We start from the raw sequence: 24,273 nt of genomic DNA on the forward strand, positions 1-24,273 counted from the left end.
TAATTGGGAGTTTATGGCAGTGGTTCACAATACCAGCCACTGATCGCTACAGTTGGAATCACTTGACTCATGCTGAACAGTGATTCTGAAAGGTATTCACACATTCTATCATTTTTAGCCCAGACTGCATTCATATGAGAATCTGCTGGGTGTTTTGTTTTTGACACTTCTGGTGTGTGATGGGGGGAGGGTTCATTGATCTTTTTTCAGCTACTGTGTGCAACTTCACACAAATGTGTGATGTTTAGGATACTTGTAAGTAGGGTATTTTTAAGTGTCAAAAGTCTGCATTTCCAAGATTCTGCCTCCATTTGCGCCTTTATGGAATTCAGGGTATCAAGAGTTCTACGAAGTGGTCATCCCCATGAATCGATTGAAACTAATATTTGAAAACAGTCCGTCCCGTCCGTCCTGTGCACTACAAGATGGTTCATGTCACACTGAACTTCCCAGCTCTAAATGAGAGCAACTCAGCCACCCTGTATGCTGGCCACTTCATTTGCAGGGTGTACTGCTCATTGGCACTATTAATTTTTTTTATTTTAATTCTTATTGATAATTTTTAATTAAAGCAACACATGAGGGGCACCTGGGTAGCTCTGTCAGTTAAGCATCTGCCTTTGGCTCTGGTCATAATCCCATTGAGCTCCATGTCAGGCTCCTTGCTCAGTGGGGAGTCTGCTCCTCTCTCTCCCTTTGCCCCTCCTTCTGCTTGCCCTCAGGCTCTCTCTCTCTTAAAAAAAAAAAAAAAAAAATCCTTGGAAATGTATTTGCACCAGTACCCATAGGTCTTAATCTTTTTAAATGGCTTCATTTCATTTCTTAGTGCTAGTTCTGTTGTTTGTTTTATCACCACCCAACTAATGGGCATTGTTTGTGTTATGAAATAATGCAGCAAATGACTGGATATCTTTGCAGTCATGTGTGTGTATTTTTGTACATTTTACAATACTTGCTTTACCTGGTAACATTTTGATTGTGGTTGTAATTGCACTGAATTTAGAGAGTAATCTAGACAGGACTAACATGTACAATATTCTGAATCTGTGCCCTCAGGAATATGCTCTGACTCCATTTATTTAGGTCTTTTTTTTGTTCTTACTAAAGTTTTGTAGTTATTGTTTTCTAGATTTTGCACATGTCTTACAAAGATTTATTCTGAGATCTTTTCCAGATTTGGTTGTTAATGCGAATGGGCTCTTCTCCCTACCCAACCCCCCATTTCCTTCTCTAATTGATTATTTTTAGCATATGGGAAACTTAATGATTTGTGTGTGTGTGTGTGTGTGTGTATCTGTTGCAAATGTGTCTCATTATTTTTACTCTATCCTCTTATTACAATAGTTTTTCAGAAAATTTTCTCACTAGGCAGTCTCCTCATGTGCAAATAACATGTTTTTCTCATCTCTCTCTTTCTCTTTTTAATTGTCTGTTCCTTACATTAAAAAGAAATCATACTTTACTGTCTAGGATTCCATTACAATGTTATGGTGATGGGAATTCTTACCTTGTTCCTGACTTGAATGTTTCACTATTAGTTGTAACATTTGTTGTGGTTTCTGGTAAATATCCCTTATCTAAGGACATTTCCTTCATTTTTGCTTCATTTGCTAAATCTTTTCAAGAAGGAGAGTTTAGACTTGAACAATACTGTAGACCAGTTGGACCTAAGAGACATACACAAAACACTCAACAACAGAATATACACCTTCTTCTCAAGCATACCTGGAATATTCTTTGGGATAGATCACATATTAGGATAGAGTCTTACCAAACTTAAGAAGATTGAGATTTTACCAAGTGCCATTTCTAAACACAATGAAATGAAACAAATCAATAACAAAAAGATAATTGGAAAATCCGTAAATATGTGGGAACTAAACAACATACTCTTGAACACTTGAACAAGCAGTAAAATCAGAAGGGAAATTAGAAAATATCTTGAAATAAATTAAAAAAAAAATGTAACATACCAAAACTTATGAATGCAACAAAAGCAGTACTAAGAGGGTTATAGTTGCAAATGCCTACATTAAAAGAAAGGAAGATCTTAAATTGACAGCGTAACTATACACCTCAAGGAACTAGAAAAAGAACAAACTAAACACAAAGTTAGCAGGAAGAAGGGAATAATAAAGATTAAAGCAAAACTACAGAATAGAAAACAGAAAAAAATTCAATGAAACAGTTGGTTTTTTGAAAAGATCAACAAAATCACACATCCTTAAAAAAAAAAAAATTGGCACACCCTTAGCCAGACTAAGAAAAGAGAGAGGAGATCCAATAACAAAAATCAGAAATGAGAAAGAAGACATTACAGCTGATGCCACAAAAATAAAAAAGATCATAGGAGACTATATGAACAATAACATGCCAACACATTGGATAACCTAGAAAAAGTGGATACATTCTTAGAAACGTAAAACCAACCAGGACTAAATCATGAAGAAATCAAAAATCTGGTCAGACTAATAACTAGTAAGGAGATTGAATCGGTAATCAAAAAGCTCCCAACAAAGAAAAGTTCAAGACCAGAAAGCTTCACTAGAGATTTCTGCCAAACATTGAAAAATTGACTAAGACCAAACTTTCTCAAACTCTTCTGAAAATTGAAGAGAAGGGAACACTTCCAAACTCATTTTATGAGATCACTGTTACCCTGATACTAAAACCAAAGATACTACATGAAAGCTACTGACTGTACCCCTGATGACTATTGATATAAATGTGCTCAACAAAATGCTAGTAAATAAAATTCTATAGCACATGAAAAGGATTACGTACCATAACCAGGTGGCATTATTCCTGAAATGGAAGGATGGTTCTACATTGAAAATCAGTGTAGGGGCACCTGGGTGGCTCAGTGGTTTACTGTCTGCCTTTGGCTCAGGTTGTCATCCCGGGGTCTTGGGATCAAGTCCCTTATCAGGCTCCCTGGAAGGAGCCTGCTCCCTCTACCTGTGTCTCTGCCTCTCTCTCTCTGTGTCTCTCATGAATAAATAAATAAAATCTTAAAAGAAAAAAGACTTCTTCACTAAAAACAACAAAACAGGCATAAAGAGGTTAAAGAAGACACAAAAAGGAAGACCTCTCATGTTCATGGATTAGAATTAATATTGTTAAAATGCCCATACTACTCAAAGCCATATACAGATTCAGTGCAACTTCTATTAAAAATCCTAATGGCATCTTTTTTTTTTGCAGAAATAGGGGGAAAAAGTCCTAAAATTCATGTGGAATTTCAAAGGACCTTGAATAGCCAAAATGTTCTTGAGAAAGGAAAGCAAAGTGGGAGGTCTAACACATCCTGATTTCAAAATATATTACAAAGCTACAGTGAGCAAAACAGTATGGTACTGGCATGAAGATGAACATAGACCTCTGGCACAGGATAGAGAGCCCAGAAGTAAATTCTTGCATATATGGTTCAGTGATTTCCAATGGGTGTGCCAAGGCTACACAATGGAGAAACGATAGTCTCGTCAGCAAATGATGCAGGAGAAACTGGATCTCTATATGTAAAAGAATGAAGCTGGACTGTTACCTCAATCATATGCAAAAAATAATTCAAAATAGATTAAAGACCTAAACATAAAAGCTGAAACTATAAAACTTCAAGAAGAAAACATAAGGGATAAAGCTTCATGACGGTTTCGTAATGATTTCTTGGATATGACATGAAAAGCACAGGCAACAAAAGCAAAAGTAGACAAATGGGACTACATCAAACTTAAAAACTTCTGCACCTCAAAGGGAACAATCAACAGAATGAAAAGGTCACTGAGGGAATCGGAGGAAATATTTGCAGACTATGTAACACTATGTATCTGAGAAGGATTAACATCTATAAAGAAACCCTACAACACAGCAACAAATAGCCTGATTGAAAAACGAATAAAGAACTTGAATAGACATTTCACCAGAGAAGCTATGCAAATAGCCAAGTATATGAAAAGATGTCAGCATCACTAATCATTAGGGAAATGCAAATCAAACCAAATGAGATAACACCTCATACCTGGTAGAGTGGCCACCATAAAAAAAAAAAAAAAAAAAAAAAAGAAAACCAGTGTTGGTGAAGGTGTGGAAAAATTCACATTGGAATGTAAAATGGTGTAACTGCTATGGAGAATATTAATAAAGTTTCTCAGAAAATAAAAACTAGAATTACTGCATGTCTAGCAAACATACCTCAGGGTAAATATCCCAAAGTAACAAAAGCATGACTTGAAGAGATATTTGTATCCATGTTCATGGCAGCATTATTCAAAATAGGCAAAACATGGAAGCAACCTAAATATTCTTCAACAGATGAATAAAGAAAATATTGTATTTTCGTACAGTGGAATGTTATTCAGCCTTAAAAAGGAAGGAAATCCTGTCACATACAAAAATATGGAGGAACTTTGAGGACAGATGGCAAGTGAAATAAGCCAGTCACAAAAAGACAAATACTGCATGCTTCTACTTTTATGAGGTATCTAAAGTTGTTGGACTCATCGAAGCACAAAGTAGAATGGCGGTTGCCAGGAGTTAGAGATGGGGGTAAAGGGGCCATTGCTGTTCAGTGGGTATAAAATTTCAGTTTTGCAAGATGAGAGGTCTGGAGATTGGTTGCACAAGAAAGTGCATATAATTTACTATACACTTAAAAGTAGTTAAGGTGGTAAATTTTATATTACATGGTTTTCACAACAAAAAATTTAGAGTATAATCTTACTAAATGCTATTTTGGTTTTTCTCCATTATTAATGAAATTAATTTTTTAAAGAAATTTCCTAATATTTTAGACACCCTTACAATCTTGATATAAACCACAGCTCCATCTGTGACAGATAAACCAGTTTCCTTAATAAATGGAGGACTTTCTATGATGCTAAGCAAAATAAGTCAGAGAAAGACAAATACCGTATGATTTCACTCATAGGTGGAATTTAAGAACAAAGGAAAAATAAAAAGACAAAAAAATGGATACTTACCTCTAGAGAACAAAGTGATGGTTGCCAGAGGGGAGGGGTGGTATGTAGGAGCAGTAGGGAAAACTGGTGAAGGGAATTGGGAGTGCTTATGATGAGCATGAGGAGTTTTAGTATCAGGACAAAAAGTAATCACAAAATGTCAGTGATATGTGAAGAGATTCTCAGCCATGCCTATAAAGAAATGTAAGTTAAAACAATAGTGACCAGTTTTCTGTGTCACTGTTAGCAAAATAGTGACAAATTAAATTAGCAAAAACTGGAAACAGTAATAATATGCAGTGATAAGGAGGGCACTCTCATTCTGTGCTGGTAAGAGTGACAATTCAGTATCTATTTGGAGGGCAACTTTGTATTTTACTAACAATAGTTTAGTCCTTAGAAATTCTTGTTTTGTTTTTGTTTAAGTGGGCTCTGTGCTGGGCATGGGGCCTGAACTCACAGCCCTGACATCAAGACCTGAACTGTGAGCAAGAGTTGGACACTTTACCAGCGGAGCCACCCAGGTGCCCCCTAGTCAGAAATTCTTGAAAGAAATTCAGAATTGCAGAAATTGTCAAATGCACAAAAACATACAGGGATAGTTATTGAGCCATTGCTTGTAATAGTTGAAAAACTGGAGAAAGGGAAATGTTTATTAACAGCTAGATTGGTGAAGTAAATTCTGATGCATCCATACATTAGAGCATTGTTTAAGAGAGAGAAACTGTAGCATGTCCGTCCAGCAAACCTATTTCATTTTGACACTCTTCCCACTGTCGCGGGAAGAAAATGAGGGGCAGAAGGGAAGTGTAAAAATAAAACTCCATTTTTTGTTTTTTAACTTGGTTATAGTAATCTGTGCCTAGAAAAAATATTTAAAATAGTGGACCCTAGATTGTTAACACTAGCTATCTTTGGGGTGAGTAGGGAGGATTTTCACTTTTGTTCATTGTTCTTAAGAGAGAGAAATTTCTACATAAAGACCATAATTTGAAAGAGGGAGTAAAAAAGATGCATTTCAATGTAAATCTATATTGCTAGCAAGTTCTTTACGAAAGGGAATGCTACCTGCATGGGTTTGTTTTGGAATGAGTCGAGATTTATGTGTGGTCTAGTGTATCACATGACCAACTTCTAAATATATTTCATGACTTTTTAAAAGACTATGAAGCTGGAGGAGCGGGTGTCCCTGCTAGTTGGAGGAGGCAGCCGGGTCCTCAGTGTAACCCAGGAAACCGTGGGCCCCCCCACTGAGACCGCCAACCTCTGCAGGTGCCTGAAGAAGGGGAGGGGCTTGGGAGCCCTGCCTCACCAGCACTATCAATGTAGCATACTGTACCCCCCAAATATGAAGTTGGTTACTGTCGAACACTCGACTGTTCCCATATGGATCAAACCAGCCTGGCGGCATAGTCCCGTTCTCTTCCCCCCGGTGTTGTCGCCGCCTTGATCTTTCAAAACCATAAGCAGCATGTTACAATCCCTCACTGTGGTTATGTTTTTGTAACTCTGTCAGCTGCTCCCATGATTCTTGTTTTTACTGATAAATCATGGGCTGTTCAGGAGGGCTGCAGCCAGACTTGGAGAGAACCTGCTGAAAGTCGCATTTCTAAACATTTGAGTCCTCCTGTGGAGCTTACTATCCTTCCAGTTCCTTCCTCAGAATTGAAAAAAAAAAAATTCTTTAAGAATTTGATCAATAAACTCATTTTTTTCAAGCTCCACGTGTATATTTTTGGTGTTGAAATATAGTGATTATTAGCTGCAGCTTTTAAAAATATTTTATTTATTCATGAGACAGAGAGAGGCAGAGACACAGGCAGAGGGAGAAGCAGGCTCCCTGCAGGGAACCCGATACGGCACTCGATCCCAGGACCCCGGGGTGATGATCAGAGCCAAAGGCAGACACTCAACCACTGAGCCACCCAGGCGTCCCTATTAGCTGCAACTTTGAATTGAGTAACTCTGAATTCCCAAAGACGGGTTTGTTTGTTTTTTTTAAGTTACAGGCTTTTGTTCTTATTTCCTCATTAAAAAAATTATGACATTTTCAAGACAGACTATAGAAAAGATTATATAAAGAATGACGAACATGCGGTTGTCATCTGGACCTTCTCTGTGAATCTTTGGCAGCATAAAACCTTGCATTTATATCAGCCTATGTCACTCAGGGCTTGATTTAGGAAACACTGTGTTTCCACATGGTAATTAAGACCTCTTTTGTCAGAGCTGGTTCATGAATGTCTTCTGGCTGAATGGTTTTCTAGATAATTTAGGCTTTACCCTGTAAGTACCCCTTTTATTGGATACGCTTTTAAAAGTATCTGGCAGATAAACCCAAACTTACCTAAATGGGTAACATTGCTAAGTATAGCCTCATGGTAAGCATCCAGGGTGTTCACTGAAGAATTCTTTCAACTTTTTCATGTGTTTGAAAATTTTTCTAATAAATATTGAGGGGAAAAGATCACTTTGGAAAGTCCTACAGTCCTTATTCCAACAGTGTTGTGGTTCCTCGGAGAGCTCAGTGCGTGGAGTACTTAAGGCTCCAGGCCCTGGAGCCAGACTGCCGGGGTCCCTGTGCAGTACACTTCAGGCAGGTACTCTCCTTCTCTGAGCCTTGCCTTTCTTGCCTGTAAAATGGGAATGATTAGTTCCTGCTTTGAGTTTGCTGTGAGAGTGAACTGAGAAAATGTGTATGCAGAGCCTCCTCTAGTAGCGAACACAACACTTGGGCAGTGTGGCCACTACCGCCAGTACTGTTCTCTTGCCTTCCGCGTTGACCACTGACTGACCCACTCAGAGAATCATCAGGAGTGCTATTCTCCATGATCATTGACTTGAAGGACAGTTTGGGGTACTTTGAAACCTAATTTTGAATGACAGGGAATTCTTCCCCAAATCAAGTCCCATCTTTGTAAGTGAAATACCAGGAACGTGATTTACATCTTCCCTGGTAAAGCCCAGTCAAGGTGAAGCCCAGCCCCACCACATGCCTCAGTGATGGCACCGTGTCTTGGGTGTCTGTGTGCTGTCAGGGACTCCACACTCCTGCTCCTGAGTTCCGCCAGCCGCCTACCTCCAGGCGAGCACGTGGCCTCTTCTCTGTGTTGGTGCTGCTTTTAGCTGACAGGTCTGTGCCCTCTTTGCTCTCTTCTCTCCAACCTGACATTCACAACCACTGCCGTTCACCTCTTCCCAGGGCAGGAGTAAACCATACCAGAGTAGGTTGGGCAGTATCACAGAGAAATGACGTCCCCTGTGCAGGGACCTCCGAAGTGGGAATGATACCCCTCTTGTACAGAAGTGAGTGCTTTAGCACTCTGTCCTCTGCCACTCTTGGGTTTGACCTTGGAGTGGTTTTTAGCATATTCATAGTTGTTTCTTTTTTTTTTTTTTTGCAGTCATCACGACTAAGAACATTTAATCACCCCAAAAGAAACCTCAACCCATTAACAGTCACTCCCCATTCTCCCCTCAGCCTTTGGCAACCACTAGTCTACTTTCCATCACTGTGGATTTATCTTCTCTGGGCATCTCATGTGAATGCAGTCATGTTATCTGTGGCATTTGTGACTGCCTACTTGGAGTGCGCGTGTTCCCATCTATGTTGTGGCATGTAATGGGTACTTCATTCCTTTTTATGGCTGAATAATCCATTATATAGACATACTAGCTTGTGTCTATTTATCCACCTGTTGATGCACATTGAGGTTGTTTCTACCTTTTGGCTATTCTGATGATGTCATAAGTACCTGTGTACAGGTGTTTGTATGAATATATTTTTACTACTTTTGTGTATACCTACCACTGGAATTACTGGGTCTTATATAGCATATTTAACTTTTTGAAGAACTGCCAAACTGATTTACAAAGTGGCTGTTACCACTTTACGTCTCCCTGGCAACATATGAAGGGTCTAATTTCACCACATCTTTGCCTATACGTGTCATTGTTATATGTCATTGTGACGAATGCCATCCTGGTGGGTGTGAAGTGCTATCTCATTGTGGTTTGGGTTTGCATCTCCCTAAGGACTAATCATGTTGAGCACTTTTGTACATGCTTATCAGCCATTTGTAGATCATCTTTGGAGAAATGTCTTTTTAAATCCTTTACCTATTTTTTAATTGGATCATTTGTCTTTTTATTGTTGAGTTTTAAGCTTTCTTTACATATTCTGGATATAAGCCCCTTATCAGATACATGATTTGCAAATAAACTCTCCCATTCTTTGAGTGGTCTTTTTTACTTTCTCAGTGGTGGCTTCTTTTTTTCTTTTAAAGATCTTATTTATTTATGAAAGACACACACACACACAGAGGGAGAGAGAGACAGGCAAAGACACAGGCAGAGAGAAGCAGGCTCCATGTAGGGAGCCCAACGAGGGACTCGATCCCGGGACTCCAGGATCACGCCCTGGGCTGAAGGCAGGCACTAAACCACTGAGCCACCCAGAGATCCCCCATAGTGGTGGCTTTTTGAAGCACAACCATGTTTAATTTGATGGCATCCAGCTCACCTGTTTTTTCTCACATCACTTAGAGCTTCAGGTATTCTATTTGATGTCCTCAGTGAAAATCCGATTTGCTCACTAAATACGTAACTGCATTACTCTTAGTTTTCCTGACTTGGAATTGTGAAGCACTTGGTTTAAAATGTGTGCCAACAGTATATAGAGGATCATATAAATATTGATACTTATTGAGCTGGTAAATCCATTTCGGTGCATTTAGCCTCAGGAAATAATTTGATAGAGGAAATACATGCTATTGTATACAATACATGTATTGTAATGCCCAGAGGTCATTTCACTGTGAGAGTGGGAACCTGGAAGCCTGTTCAGGAGCAGAGGAGGGTGACGGATTATATTCCTAGTGCGACATTATGAAGCAGCTATCGAATGTTATCATTAAAATCTTATTTAATGAACATGTTTGTGGTGGAATCTTCAATAAAAAAACAAAACACAAGCATGTGTCCAGTATGACAAAAATTTGTATAAGATACCTGGACTAGGAGGAAGGGTATACAAAATTATAGGTGGTTTTATTTTCTTCCATTTCATACTGATATTTTATCTTTGCAATTAAAAATATTTTTAAAATGTGTGTCTAACATTTCAGATCAGTGAGGCAAAAGGTGACAAGCGGTGAGGTCTGGTGTGTTTATTCTTGTCCCACCCCAACTGGTTTTGGGGTAGGAATGATCTATCAAAGCTGTGATCGGGATCCCTGGGTGGCGCAGCGGTTTAGCACCTGCCTTTGGCCCAGGGCACGATCCTGGAGACCCCAGATCGAATCCCACATCGGGCTCCCGGTGCATGGAGCCTGCTTCTCCCTCTGCCTATGTCTCCGCCTCTCTCTCTCTCTCTCTCTCTCAATGTGTGACTATCATAAATAAATAAAAATTAAAAAAAAAAAGCTGTGATCATCAGGGTGAGGCTTGCAAACAGAAAAATAGTTGGCTGTGTGTATTTAAGAACTTGAATAGAAATATTTTCATTCTCTTCACATTTTCATATCTAAACACTGATGATGACGTGATTTTGGAATTAGTATTACTACTATTTTAGTCGTTATTAGCATTACAATTTGCTAAAAGAAAGGTAAGGGTGATTATGGTGATATTAGGTTAATAATAGGGGCCGCAGACACACTTTCCTCATGGCAGCTCATGAAAGAATTGTAATTATTCGAAATTTTCAGCATTTGAAATACATTTCAAATGGATCAAATATTTTAAAGTTATTTTTTTTAAAGGCACTAAAGGAAATGAAAAGGTCACCACAACCCAAGGTCACATGTAGAGTGCCTACCCAGGGGGAGGCCACAGGTTGGGGTGGCTGCGCACAGAGAAAGCACGTACAGCTTGCTGTACGCCAGACTGGTCTGTGGATCCCCTGACCCTTTGACCTTGGGCTCTGCCTGCGAGATGTGGTCCGGGATGTAGCCAGTACCTGAGGCGATTCTCCTTCAGTGGCCTGGGCAGCAGGCAGGGAAGGGCCACAGCGGGGACCCGGCTCCTGTGGCGGCCAGCCTCCCCACTCCCCACTTCACACACCGCAGCTGACTAGGCCTCTGGGCCTGACTTGGGAGAGGCAGAGGCGGCGTCTTGTTCTCATATGTGGGAAGGCTATGAAAAGAAAAACCCTCGTTGGCCCAAACATTTAAACAAGGATTACACTAGGATGTTTTGTTCTCACTCTGACATGGTCAGAATTAATTTGGAGGTCCAAAAGAGGATTATTTTGTTGTTATTGTTGTTGCTTGGTTTTTGAATCTGAGTTACTTAATACAAGAATACAGAGGGAAATACAAAACAAAACACATGGCTTAAGTCTGTCAAATGGTATTGGAACATCCCCAGGTCATTCTTCAGGGTACTGTTTTGTTGGTGTTTGGGGGGCTCCACATTCAAGTTGCTGGTGAACTTTCTCAAGAAAAGGCCCCGATGGGAGAAGGCAAGCAGTGGGGTGCATCTGGGTATCAGAGTACACAGACCTTAGAGATCATGATCATTTGTTTTTCCCCTTCCTCTTTAGGCTTAATAGGAAAAGCTTGCTTTCTGCAGACAACTGAAAAAACTGCCTTTGGAAACTGTTTCTTTGGCCTGCATGGAGCAGCTGGGACTTACACTGTGAGGCCCTTGACGGTACAGGCTCTCACCCACTGATTATTCAGAGTGATTGCCACCATGGCCAGCAAGAGGAAGTCCACCACCCCGTGCATGATCCCTGTGAAGACCGTGGTGCTGCAGGAACCCGGTGCGGAGGCCCAGCCCGCCGCAGCTCTGCCCGAAGGACCCCCGCAGGAGCTGCCCCCTGAAGTGCCGCCTACCAGCAGCGAGGTCGCCCAGACAGCCAGCAGTACCGACGGCGCCGCCCTGGCCAATGGGCACCGGAGCACTTTGGATGGCTACTCGTATTCCTGCAGATACTGTGATTTCAGATCCCAGGACATAACCCAGTTTGTGGGACACATGAACTCAGAGCACATGGACTTTACTAAGGACCCAACTTTTGTCTGCACTGAATGCAGTTTTCTGGCAAAAACTCCCGAGGGGCTTTCTCTACACAATGCCAAGTGTCACTCGGGGGAAGCCAGCTTTGTGTGGAATGTGGCCAAGCCAGACAATCATGTCATCGTGGAGCAGAGTGTCCCTGAGAGCACCTGCACTCCTGACCTATCGAGTGAGCCCAACACTGAAGGGACCGATGGACAGGCTGAAATCATCATTACCAAAACCCCAATCATGAAGATAATGAAAGGCAAAGCTGAAGCCAAAAAAATTCATACACTCAAGGAGAACCTCCCCAGTCAGCCTGTGGGTGACACGGCCTTACCAAACCCCTCAGCTGGGGAGAGTGAGGCGAAGGAGGGGGATCACTCCTTTGTCAACGGGGCGGTCCCGGTTGCTCAGCCAGCCAGCAGCTCGGCAAAAGGGCCGCATGTGGCCAATGGTCCCCTGCTGGGAGCGGTGCCGGTTCTGCCGGCTGGTCTGGCACAGTTCCTCCCCCTGCAGCAGCCGCCCCCCGTGCACACCCAGCACCACAGCCACCAGCCGCTGCCCACTTCCAAGTCCCTGCCCAAGGTGATGATCCCACTGAGCAGCATCCCCACCTACAATGCGGCCATGGATTCCAACAGCTTTCTCAAGAACTCCTTCCACAAGTTCCCCTACCCCACCAAAGCTGAGCTCTGCTACTTGACTGTTGTCACCAAGTACCCGGAAGAGCAGCTCAAGATCTGGTTCACAGCCCAGAGGCTGAAGCAGGGCATCAGCTGGTCCCCCGAAGAGATCGAGGACGCCCGGAAAAAGATGTTCAATACGGTCATTCAGTCCGTACCCCAGCCCACAATCACTGTCCTCAACACGCCCCTGGTGGCCAGTGCCGGCGGCGTGCAGCACCTCATCCAGGCCGCCCTCCCGGGCCACGTGGTGGGGCAGCCCGAGGGCGCAGCGGGTGGCCTGCTGGTCACGCAGCCACTGATGGCCAATGGACTGCAGGCGCCCAGCTCGGCCCTGCCGCCGGCGGTCACGTCGGTCCCCAAGCAGCCCACCGTGGCGCCCATTAACACTGTGTGCTCCAACACCACGTCGGCCGTGAAGGTGGTCAACGCAGCCCAGTCGCTGCTCACGGCGTGCCCCAGCATCACCTCCCAAGCCTTCCTGGACGCCAGCATCTACAAGAACAAGAAGTCTCACGAACAGCTGTCCGCCCTGAAAGGAAGCTTCTGTCGGAACCAGTTCCCGGGGCAGAGCGAGGTGGAGCATCTGACCAGAGTGACGGGCCTCAGCACCCGGGAGGTGCGCAAGTGGTTCAGCGACCGCCGCTACCACTGCCGGAACCTCAAGGGCTCCAGGACCATGCTGCCGGGTGACCCCGGCGCCATCATCATCGACCCCGGGCCCGAGGCGCCCTTCTCCCCAGCGGCAGCCAAGGCCCCCGAGGTGCCCTGCGGCCCGCCCGCGGCCACCCTGGCTGCCCCCCCTTCTGCCAGACGCCAGGCCTGGCACCAGACCCCCGACTTCACGCCAACCAAGTACAAGGAGCGAGCCCCCGAGCAGCTCAGAGCCCTGGAGAGCAGTTTTGCGCAGAACCCTCTTCCTCCCGACGACGAGCTGGACCGCCTGAGGACGGAAACCAAGATGACCCGGCGAGAGATCGACAGCTGGTTCTCAGAGAGGCGGAAGAGAGTGGGCGCCGAGGACACCAGGAGGGCTGATGGGGGCGCGGCTCTGGAGGAGGAGGAGGTGGTGGCTGTGGCTGCGGAGGACGAGGCGGGGGACGAGGAGCTGGTGGGGGACCTCAGGGTCCCCGGCGAAGATGGCTCCCCGGAAGCGCTCGGCGGCCACATGCTGGCGGAGCGCAAGGTCAGCCCCATCAAGATCAACCTCAAGAACCTGCGGGTCACCGAGGCCAACGGCAGGAGCGAGCTCCCGGGGCCGGGCGCCTGCGAGCCCGAGGAGGAAGGGCCCGGCAAGCCGGCCGAGCAGCCCCCTGGCAAGGCGAGCTGCAAAAAGACCGCCCAGCAGCGGCACCTGCTGCGCCAGCTGTTCGTGCAGACGCGGTGGCCCAGCACCCAGGACTACGACGCCATCATGGCCCAGACTGGCCTGCCGCGGCCTGAGGTGGTGCGCTGGTTTGGGGACAGTAGGTACGCCCTGAAGAACGGCCAGCTCAAGTGGTACGAAGACTATAAGCGGGGCAACTTCCCCCCAGGCCTGCTGGTCGTCACCCCGGGCAACCGGGAGCTGCTGCAGGGCTACTACCTGTCGCACAAGACGCTGTGCGAGGAGGACCTGCAGAGCCTCTGCGACAAGACCCAGATGAGCTCCCAGCAGGTGAAGCAGTGGTTTGCGGAGAAAATGGGCGAGGAGACCCGGGCTGTGGCAGACACAGGCGGTGAGGACCAGGGCGCCGGCGAGCCCGCGGCTGGGCACAAAGGGACGGGGGACGCGTATTCGGAGGTGTCGGAGAACAGTGAGTCGTGGGAGCCCGGCGCCCCTGAGGTCGGCTCGGAGCCCTTTGATGCCCCGAGTCCCCAGGCTGGACTTCAGCTGGGTAAGGAGCCCACAGGGGCCAGGGTCATCCTCTGAGGGGAGGGTGGGCGGCCTCCCTGACAGGCCGCTGGGACGTCTGCCCTCCTGAAGCTCCCTGGCAGTGGGACCCAGTGGCTGGGCTGCTTCAGCAGGCACCCTGGGAGCAGAATAGGAATGTGACCTATGATCCGATATATTTCTTGGGTCTTTAAACCTGTGCAGGGGAAGGTACACAGTGAGCCTACAAGAGTGTGAGCTTTTCTAGTCATTTCTCAGCGGTGGGAGAATAGGTCAAAGCGCCATCGGAGTCAGACAGGACCACAACCCCTGGGTAGGAGAGAGCAATGGGACTGTTGGAGAAATTCAACTCAGGACTGCGAGCAAAAGGAAAGCGGTGCTTGGATTGCCCTTAGGTAAGGGAAGTGCTTTCATTTAAATGATGAAAGTTCCATAATTTACATTTCTGTTGCTCTTTCTGATTTGGAGTAATGGAAAATCATCTCTCTTACACATACAGGGAATCAAAAGCTTGAGTTTCGTTCTTCAGTTTCTCCAGATCATATCCCTGGTATTAACCCTCAAAAGAAAACTTTATTCATGAGAGACACACACAGAGAGAGGCAGGGACATAGGCAGAGGGAGAAGCAGGCTCCCTGCAGGGAGCCCGATGTGGGACTCGATCCCAGGACCTGGGATCACACTCTGGGCCAAAGGCAGATGCTCAGCCACTGAGCCACCCACGTGTCCCTGAAAGAAAACTTCAGAAGATGATTTTATTGAAGATAGTTTTGAAGCCACGGACAAGTCCCATAGTGGGTATCGGGTCCCGACCCTCAGAGTTCCCAGCCTCCCCCTTGCCTCCCCATCCTTGGGTGTTTGCCTCCCCAGAGGCCTCATCACAGGATGGCCAGGAGCCACGAGACTTAGCTCTTCACAGGGGGCTGTGGAAACCAAACAAGTGTCTGGATTCTCAGATTCTCCGATTTGGGGACCTTTAGAAATTGGTTTTAGGGCCTGATATTTCCAGACTTGATCTTGTTTTCCTGAAGGGCCCCATGAGTCAGTGAAGCCCTCATGGGGAGTGGTGGGCTCCAGGGAACAGGACTGGCTTCTCAGGGCTGGTGTCTTGGGCACCTTCTCCAGCACGGGCCTGCCCTTGGGGAATGCCCACCCCCGGCTTGCTGGCAGTAAAACAAACTGATTCCTTTTTCTGTTTGTTTAAATTAAAATTTCGCCGAAGTATATTCTTGGGTAGCTGGAGAGAGAGGGTGGTGGTTGGTTATACAACTTTGTGAATATATTTAAAGCCATTTAATTGTATATTCAAAGATGGTTAGAATGGCAGCTTTTATGTTATGTATTTTATCACAATTTAAAAAGAAAAAGCTAACCTGGAGGTGGGATGAGTAGGGTTGAGTCACAAGCGCTGGTCCCCCTCAGCTCCTAGGTCCACCACTGGGTGAAGTGTTCTGTCCCCGGCGGGACGGCAGACGGGGCACTGTGGCCTCATCCTCTTCTGTCTGAAGCAGACAACCCCTGGGTTCAGGAAGGGCTTGTCTATTTGTACCTGATTTCTCTGTGGCCAGCCTCGGAGCAAGGGCCATGTCGACAAGTGTCACAGACAATGGGCCTCTGAACCACCCTGCAGACTTTGACCTCAGGGGTAGAGGACATCTGCAAAAGGTACAGACACTAGCCCCAGCTGCTGTCGTGTGAGAACATGGATTCTGGAGAGCTGGCGGGGAAGGGCAGGAGAAGGCAGATGGGGCGACGGGGTCCCGGGTGGCAGCCGCCTGGGGTTTGGCGGTGGGTCCCTGGGGAGCCTTATAGGTCCTTACCCTGCACACTCTCCTTCACCGGCCCTCGGGCTGCAGGATTGGGGGGTAGCTGGCAGGAGAGCCTTGCTCCCGGCATTGAGAGGTCCCCAAAGTGTGGCGAGGACCAGGCTGCCTCAGGGGCTGTGCAGGTGGCAGTTGATGTGGAGGTGACAGGCCTGTGTTTTCTCCTCAGAAACAGACTGAATTTGAACTGATTACTCTGAAGGACTGGCCAGTCCGGGACGCCGCCTGCCATGTGGAAGGGTTCAACCTGACTCTCCGCTGCCACGTGCTGTCCCCATGCCCATCACTGGGCATGCGTGAGAGCTTCTGGAGGCCTCGCCACCAGCCCAGAGCGCGCCGCCACCTCCGGCCTGCCGCCACCGAGCAAGCCAGCCGGGAGAGTAGAGTTCTTGTCAGTTCTTCCTCCCACGATGTAGGGCCTTTCCTTTGCCTTCCAGTGGATAAAATAGTTCAGATTTCATATTCATAGACACGGAATCAAGTTTTTAACATATAAATCCGCCTATACACATTTAATAAAACATCAGATTATAAACACTTTCATTACATAGAAACTTTGGTTAGCAAGCAGTACATTGTCTTTTACATCATCTCTGAAAACGCCCTGTGTCTGTTCTCTGGAGATCCCTGGGCCGCGTGTCCCCTGCACAGTGGGCAGGGCGCACCAGTCTGAAGCCCCAGGCACCCCTGTGCGCCCCTCAAGGGAAGGCAGTACCTTTGCAGAGGCCTCCAGCCCGGCGGCCAGCACCAGGCCACCTGCTCGCCTTGCCCCGTGGGCGGATCAGCGGGCACCGCCCTCACCTGTGAGCTGAAAACCCACTGCTCACCAGGTAGCCTTTGCTCACCACCCTCGTACGTGGTTCCAGCTGTTCTGCTTGTTTGTGGGAGTTTGAATCATGGACCAGAACTTTTCAGTTATCAGATCAACTTAAAGAAGCATTTGTTAAACCTGATGTACTGACCTATGTGCCCATGTTCTTGTTGTTTCTTCTTCAATCTAGATGTGTTGAGAGTGAGAGGAAAATTGGAAAAAGAAACAGGCAGGGCTGAAAGTAGAGGTGTGCGGACCCAGCACGTGGCTCTGGCCGCTGTGGTTTTTTGGAGCCCTTGACCCGCACTCACTTCAAGGCTGCCTGTGTCTGGGAAGGAAGACCCGCACTCGGCTGGGAGTAGGAGTGAGCACTGCTGGGATCTGGGGACTTGGGGCGGTGCTGCGTACGGAGACCCGACACGTTGGGGTTCCTGGCAGCACACCCGGAGGACTCGGGGCCCCCTGCTAGGGCCTGCCTGGGTGCTGGACATCACTAGACAGGCCCTGCTGAGGATGTTAAGTTCTGCACTATGTCCCCAGATTTGGAAACAAGATCGTCTACTTAAGCCTAATCCTCATATTCATTTTTTTTTTAATTGAGAAAAATCACAGGAAAAGGTGCTTTTGAAACACTGGGAAACTGGCTTACAAAGCTGTACTACATGGTAAATCCCCATTTCCCCCAAACTGGCTGCTCTGAGAGCGGCGGGTGGAGATGGGGCAGCAGAAGTCATGTCCCCCGCAGCTCTGCTCGCCTCCCGGAGACCACCTGCCTCCCAAAGCACCGAGGCCTTGTAAGCCTGCTCCTCCCGGCCAGGGCGGGGTGGGCGGCACCAGGGGCCCCCCAGAGAGGGCAGGGGCTTGGGCACAACAGCCCGTGGGGGGTGGCGCTGGCCTCCTTGCCCGCCCGGGAGCTGGACCAGGGGACGCATCTTGCTGGCTTGGCTCCAAGGCGAAGATGGAGGTGGCCCTTCTGCCTTCCAGGAGAGGGCTTTCGCTGGAAACCAAAAGCCCTTGAGCCCCCGTTCTTCTAAAGTGTCTTCTGTTCTCTTGGGCTCAGCAGGGACCACCTCGTAGTTGTTTCAAATGTGACGTGTGAGCACTTGGCAAGTCTGTGCCCCTTGTTTGTGTCCTTTCCATCGGAGCATGAAGCTCTTTAGCCCCAAAGACGTCTCGGCAGAATTGGCGAGCGATTGCCTTCCTTCAGAGAACAGACACCTGGAGCTTTTCCTTTAGTGTTTATGTACGTGCAGATTAATTTATATATACACATAGATACAGGACAGATACTCATCTGATATTTTCTGATAAAGTGCACATCTGAGGTGGCTGTTGGGGAAGGTAGCCTGTGTTGGAGGGAAGGCCGGTCCCCTGGATGCAGCTGAGGCCACCCGGCCGGAAACCGTCTGAGTGCCTGAGACCCCATCCTGCCGCCTCACTCCCAGAGCCCCGCATGCACTGCACAAGGGGCTTTACAGAGGATTTTCTTGGTTATTTAAGTTATACTCATATATCATTTACAACCCAAACAGCAAAAGAAAAACTAAATTACATGGTGGACAAGTTCATGCAGGACGTAGTGACCCAGCTTCGGCACCAGCCCGGCTTTAGAAGGTGGAGAGGCTACAGGCCTGCCCACCTGGGCGTGTTTTCCTCAGAGGTTAGCCCTGCCCAGTGGCCAGGGCCATCCCACAATGGCAGGACTGCCCAGGTAAGGAGCCCCGCAGACGAGACCGTCCTTCCTCCTCACTGCGCTCTGGACCAGAGCAGACGGTGGGGTTGGAGCCCTATACTCGCAAGAATCAGAAGAATCAGACGATCAGAGGTGATGGCAAGAGGGCCGGCAGGGTCGGTGAGCAGGTGCCCAGGGCTCTGGGTGCTTGGGGAGCACAGCCAACCTGGTACACGGACCCACACAGGTCCGGAGTTTGGGGGTGTGGGACCGCAGCAGCAGGCCCTGTGTCCTGTCGCAGGACAGATCACTGTGGTTTTGCATGCTGTCGAAGGGTGTCTGTGATTTCGCCTCAGGCAGACGGCGGTCTGTGGGCTGAAGAGTTGAGAGGTGGGGTTAGTCTCTCCTGAAGAAAGGCCTGTTGTATGAGGTGACTCATCTTTCCCCTCTGTATGCACGTGGACTCGTCAGAGATAGTAAAATATTTCAGTGTTTCTTGTCGCCTATGTCTGGCACATGTTTGGTTTATTATATTTTTTACATGGGGTTGTAGATTCTGTTGTAATAGGTGAAACCCGATCACCATTCTGATAAAGGAAGTCTGGGTTTATGATACACATACTTTACATATTTTGATTACTTATTTTAATTCTTGACTATTAAAGGAGGGTTTTGATTTGAGAGGAGGGTTTTCATTTTCAGGAGCCTCTGGTTCCTGAAATAGAGGGCCTGGTTGGATGGCCTGTTGGCATTTGGGGTTTGGTAGCGCTGTATGACTTGGAGCTCCTGGCTTGGCTGAGTGACTGGCGGCTGTCCCGGGGGACCAAAGCGCCTTGACCCGAGGCCCTGCTCCCTGTTCCCCAGAAGCACGGCTGTGGGAGCCAGGCAGAGTTGGCGGAGCTCGTGGGCTCCCAGTGCACGGATGGTGGCATCCCAGCTGGCCGTGGGAGGCTGTCCCACCAGGAAGTCTCCGCATGGTTTCCAGGCTGAGATGTGGCTCTTCAACCTCAGTCAGTGGCCCAGTGATAGGTCTCGTGTCACCTCCCTTTCCCCTCTGGTTCTGGGACATCTGTGCCAGGCTGATTCCAGGGAGGGTGGGTGCCGGCCTTTCCCTGTACATCCTCGTGCAGCTCCCGCCTGTGCTGCCTGGTCTCCGGCCCTGTCGCCTCTGTCTTCCTCTTCTCTTCTCAGAGCAGCTTTGTCACTTTAACCGTCACAGCCCAGGTGATCCAGGCATTTGTGAGGGCAGAGAACCGGCCAAGAAGAAAGCCTGAAACCAAATCAAACCTGGAATTTGGGCTTTTTCTAATCTCCCCTCTTTTTTCCTTGCTCAGAGTTGATCTGGGGCAGGTTATTGGTTTGGCCCACCTTTTGTATTAAGTTTAAATTCTCCTTTAGTCCCTCGATGTGCAGGAGAAGAAATGCTGGAGAAGAAAGATCCCATAGGTGCGCGAGGATCCACACGACTGCGTTCCGGGCCAGAGCCAGCAGCTGCCTGGGCCAGGAGGCTAACCGGCCGGGCTCTGCGCCCTCCCATCTGGAGCCCCGTCTCCTGACCCTGCTTCCTCTGCGCCCTTTCCTGAGGAGCACAGGCTCGCCCGGCCTTCCTGCCCGGACCTTGGGGGCCAAGTGGGCGTGGCTGGGGAAGCACCTGCCCCGGAGAAAGCAGGGCGTGGGGAGCCCGAGCCGCCCCCTCATCGTCCTCTCCCCCAGCCGGACTGTGGTCTGAGGCCATCATGATGTTTCTCTGGCCATTTGTCACAGCCAAGCTGTGCGACACCAGGGCTGAGGAGGCTGGAGGCAGCTTCTCGTCAAAGTGGGGTTTGTGCTTGGGCCAAGTGACCATGGAAGTGACAACTGTGGGTGCTTCTCGCTGCCTACCCAGCCCCGCTCCACCTCCAGATGGAATGGAGAGGCCTCGGTTAGTTTGTTTCTGCCCGAGTCTGCGGTGCTCCTGGTACAGGGTCGTCCTGGAAAGGCGTTTCTGGAACTGACCCAGCAGGTGTGCGCGGGAGTGAGGTCAGGGGTCAGGGTATTTTGGCCCTCGGGGCGATCCAGAGCCTGCTTTTCTGTGGTCAGTCCTGAGCGAACGTCAAGACGGGCCGCTAACCTCCTCTCCTCTGCACGGGGTCCTGGTCCTTCCCCACACTGGAGAGCTGACAGCCGGCCCCAGCGGGCAGCAAGCCTTCTCCGCCAGAGTCCAGAGCAGGGGTGGAAACCCGCGTCTGGCCTGGGCCAGCAGGCCCGGGTCACCACATGGTCGAGGGTAGCTGCAAGCACCAGCTGCCTTGATTTTTAAAAATCCTATCTTTTGGTTCGCAGGCCTGCCAGGATCCACAAAGAACCTCCTGCTTGGCTGTCACCGGCCCAAGGCTTCCGTGGCCCCCACAACCTGGCCCTGGTGGCTGCTCAGTTCGGAGCCAGAGGGAGGGTGAGCATAGCCGGCAGGACTGTTCCAGGGGCACGAGCTGGCCTCGTCTGTCGGGGGTCTTCCTGCTGCCCACCGGGGGCAGGCGGCGAGTGTCTGAGTGTTGACCTGCTGTAGGTGCCTCTCCCCCGGAGCCCGGCTCTGCCACGTGCTCACACGTACACCCGAGCACTCAAGTGTTAGGGGCTTTTCTTGGCTGATGCTCTAGGCCTGCCCTTCCTCTCCAAGACAAGTGGGTGACTTAGAAGGGTTTGAGGTGTTCGGCTGGAGCCGAAGGTGGATTGTCCAGGGTAGAGGCTGTTCAGAGTCTGCACACGCAGGGTCTCTCCCAAGGCCCAAACCCCAGATGAAATGCGCTGGCAGAGGGTGAGACTCTGCCCCCTGGGTGGCTGGTCTGTGATTTGCCTTTAAAGAGAGAGGTTGTCACCCATCCCTGGTCCCTGCCCGTCCAGCAGTCTCCTGGCAGTTTGCTTGAAATGCTGGTGGGGCGGGAGCGCCAGGCTGCCTTCAGCAGGACCCTGCATGGTCAGCGGGCTCTCCGTGTGACCAGTGAGAAGGGGTGCCGCCCCACCCCCCACGTATGGGGGTTCCTGTGGTGCCTCTGGGCAGCCTTGTCGTTCAGCTGTGTCGGGGGGACCCGACTGGGCCAGGGTGGTTACTACAGAGGAAACACGCCAAGCGTCCTCTCCCCCCTGCCGGCTGTTGCTCACTGAGCAGTCCTGGCGAAGTCAGGGAGGCTTCCCTGGCTGCGGGGTCCTTCCTGGCGGCCCCGACTCCTGGTTCTACACCCCTCACCCCCGCACCTTCTGGTCTTCGATGCCACAGGAGGGCTGGGAATGGCTGTGCGTGGTTTGCCTTGGTGCGCCTCCTGTCTCCCAGAGGCGGCACAAAGACGTGATCATCATGGTGCTACGGAAGAGGCCACTGGCCCTGCTTGTCCAGAGGCAAATGGGAACCTGACCGAACTATCCAAGAAGCCCCCGGCCCCGGCTGCCAGGTGTGAGACCAAACTGAGGGGCATACTCGGGGTCCGGCCTGGGTGGCGTGGGAGATTTTTACCCCCGGGGTGGGGGGTGGGGGGACGTGTCTCTTTTAGAACGATGTAACTTGCCTTTGGACCGCGGCTGTGCCGAGGCGGAGCAGTGGGCTGCCCTCTCCGGGCTGCGTCTCCAGGCCTCATGAGGTCCCCTGTGGGGATGCTGCTATTTCTAAGATGCAAATTGCACATTTCCTAGATTTTGTATCTGTGGATTTGGATGAGGGAGCAGAGCCAAACTGCTTATACAATTTGGTATGGCCTGAAATGGTACTTCAAATCTTTTGATTGTTCCTAAATAAAAACCTAAATTTCACGTTTCACATCTGCCGAGTTTCTTTTGTGGGGGAGCCTGAGAAACCAAAAACACCTGACATCTGATTTATTCAGTGGGCAAGCCCGACCTTAAACTCAGCCCATTTCAGGAAAGCTGCACTCACCGCCTCCCACGCTGCTGTGTCCGTGGCACTGGCTTCCACGTGCTGAACTGTGACGTTCTTAGAAATTACGCTACCTAGACAAAGGCAGAGGAGTCAGACGGGCAGTCGTCAGGTGTCTGGTGAAAGGACGCTGGCAAGTCCTTCTTTCCTGTCTTTTCCCCGGAGAAGAGCCCTGTGTGCTCAGGAGGGGCCTTGGAGGAATGCTAAAAGCCCCATTTCTAAGATTCAGAGCACCTGAACCTTGGGGTGGTCGAGGGCCTTGGGGTAGTCCGCTGGGGGCAGAGACATACCAGGGTAGGCCAGCGGCTCTTGCCCCTGGTGGACCCCAGGGCCTGTCCCTGACTGGGCCCTCCTGGAGGCTGGCTTAGGCCTTGGGAAAGCAGCTTTGTGTCAAATGTAAGGCAAGTGCTTGGGAGCTAGCCCCACCTAGTGCGGGACCCTGAAGCCAATCAGCCGGGCCCCCAGGGTGGGTGCAGACTCAGGCAGTGGCTTCCAGGCCACACCGGTGGAGAGTTGGCAGCAGAAGCCCACGGGGTGTTGCCGGGAGCTTCCGTGGGGCTGCTGCATGGCCCATAGGCAGGAAACAAGCCCTGCCTGACCCTTGATCCCAAGTCCCCAGGGATAGGGGACCCCAGGGATAGGATAGTCCCCAGGGATAGTCCCCCGAGGGGGGGGGGACTATAGAGGCCCCAGTGAGGGGTGGCAGCCTGACGCAGGGCTGGACCCCCTTGAGGGAAGGCAGGACCTTACTTTGTTCTAATTTGGTGGGATAGGCTGCCGCTGTTTGTAGTGGTCTCTCCCTTCCAAAGAACAGCCATGGTGGGAGGATAGGGGCTCAAATCAAACGACGGCGGAGTTCCTAACCAGCCCCAGCCTTCAGGTGTTGTTCAGGATGTGGTCATCCTGAACCTCCTTGACTCACAAGGAGGGGGGCCTTGTGTTCTCTGCTCAGGGCTACAGATCCTTGTTAATGGCACTGTCCTCACCTGGGGTCCGAAACCACTCCTGCCTGCTCGTTACAGGGCAGCCTTTTGAGAGGCGTTCTTGGCCTGCCTGCTCTTTGCAGAAGCTCTAGAAAGCCCGATCTTGCAGGTAGTGCTGTGTGCACGTGTCCACTGGATAAGTCCAGGCCTGCCCTTTGGAACGCAGCCTGCTTGTCCCTGGTCTGCCAGCCAGCCGGGGGTAGTTCCTATCGGAGACAACAGGGGACTCTGCCCAAACCGGGGTCTCATTCGGTTCATCTGAGCAGCTTTTGAAAAATACCTGCAGGGCTCTGGGTACTGGTGTTTTTCAGGAGCTTCCCAGGTGATGCCTGACCCAGTGAGTGGGAGGCAGTGCCACCTCAAGCTGCCTCCCCACCTGCTTGTGGGGCCTCACGCAGCAATCGATGAGGTCAGGGCTGGCTGGAGGAAGTGGGGTGAATGTGATCAGTATATCTGCATAACTGGGGGTTGTCATGTTTGCCGCTAGAAGGAAGGATCAGGGCACTGGCATCGAAGAAAAGCAAGGGCAGTGTCCCAGGGGAGCTGGGGGTGGTGGTG

General features: G+C 49.3%; 1 protein-coding gene across 5 annotated transcripts in view; it reads left to right on the forward strand.

The window, feature by feature from the left end:
* Nucleotides 1–22,615, forward strand: part of ZHX3 (zinc fingers and homeoboxes 3) — a 125,068-nt gene extending 102,453 nt beyond the window's left edge. For all 5 annotated transcript variants that reach the window (XM_026009661.2, XM_026009664.2, XM_072735854.1 and 2 more), the window contains 2 exons: nt 11,503–14,526; nt 16,515–22,615. In XM_026009661.2, coding sequence (XP_025865446.1) covers nt 11,655–14,526; nt 16,515–16,525 — 2,883 coding nt within the window. In that variant the 5' untranslated portion in view covers nt 11,503–11,654 and the 3' untranslated portion in view covers nt 16,526–22,615. The remainder of the gene's footprint in view (nt 1–11,502; nt 14,527–16,514) is intronic.
* The last annotated feature ends 1,658 nt before the right edge of the window (nt 22,616–24,273 follow it).

Source organism: Vulpes vulpes, chromosome 14 (genome assembly GCF_048418805.1).
Source record: "Vulpes vulpes isolate BD-2025 chromosome 14, VulVul3, whole genome shotgun sequence".
NCBI lineage: Eukaryota > Metazoa > Chordata > Mammalia > Carnivora > Canidae > Vulpes > Vulpes vulpes.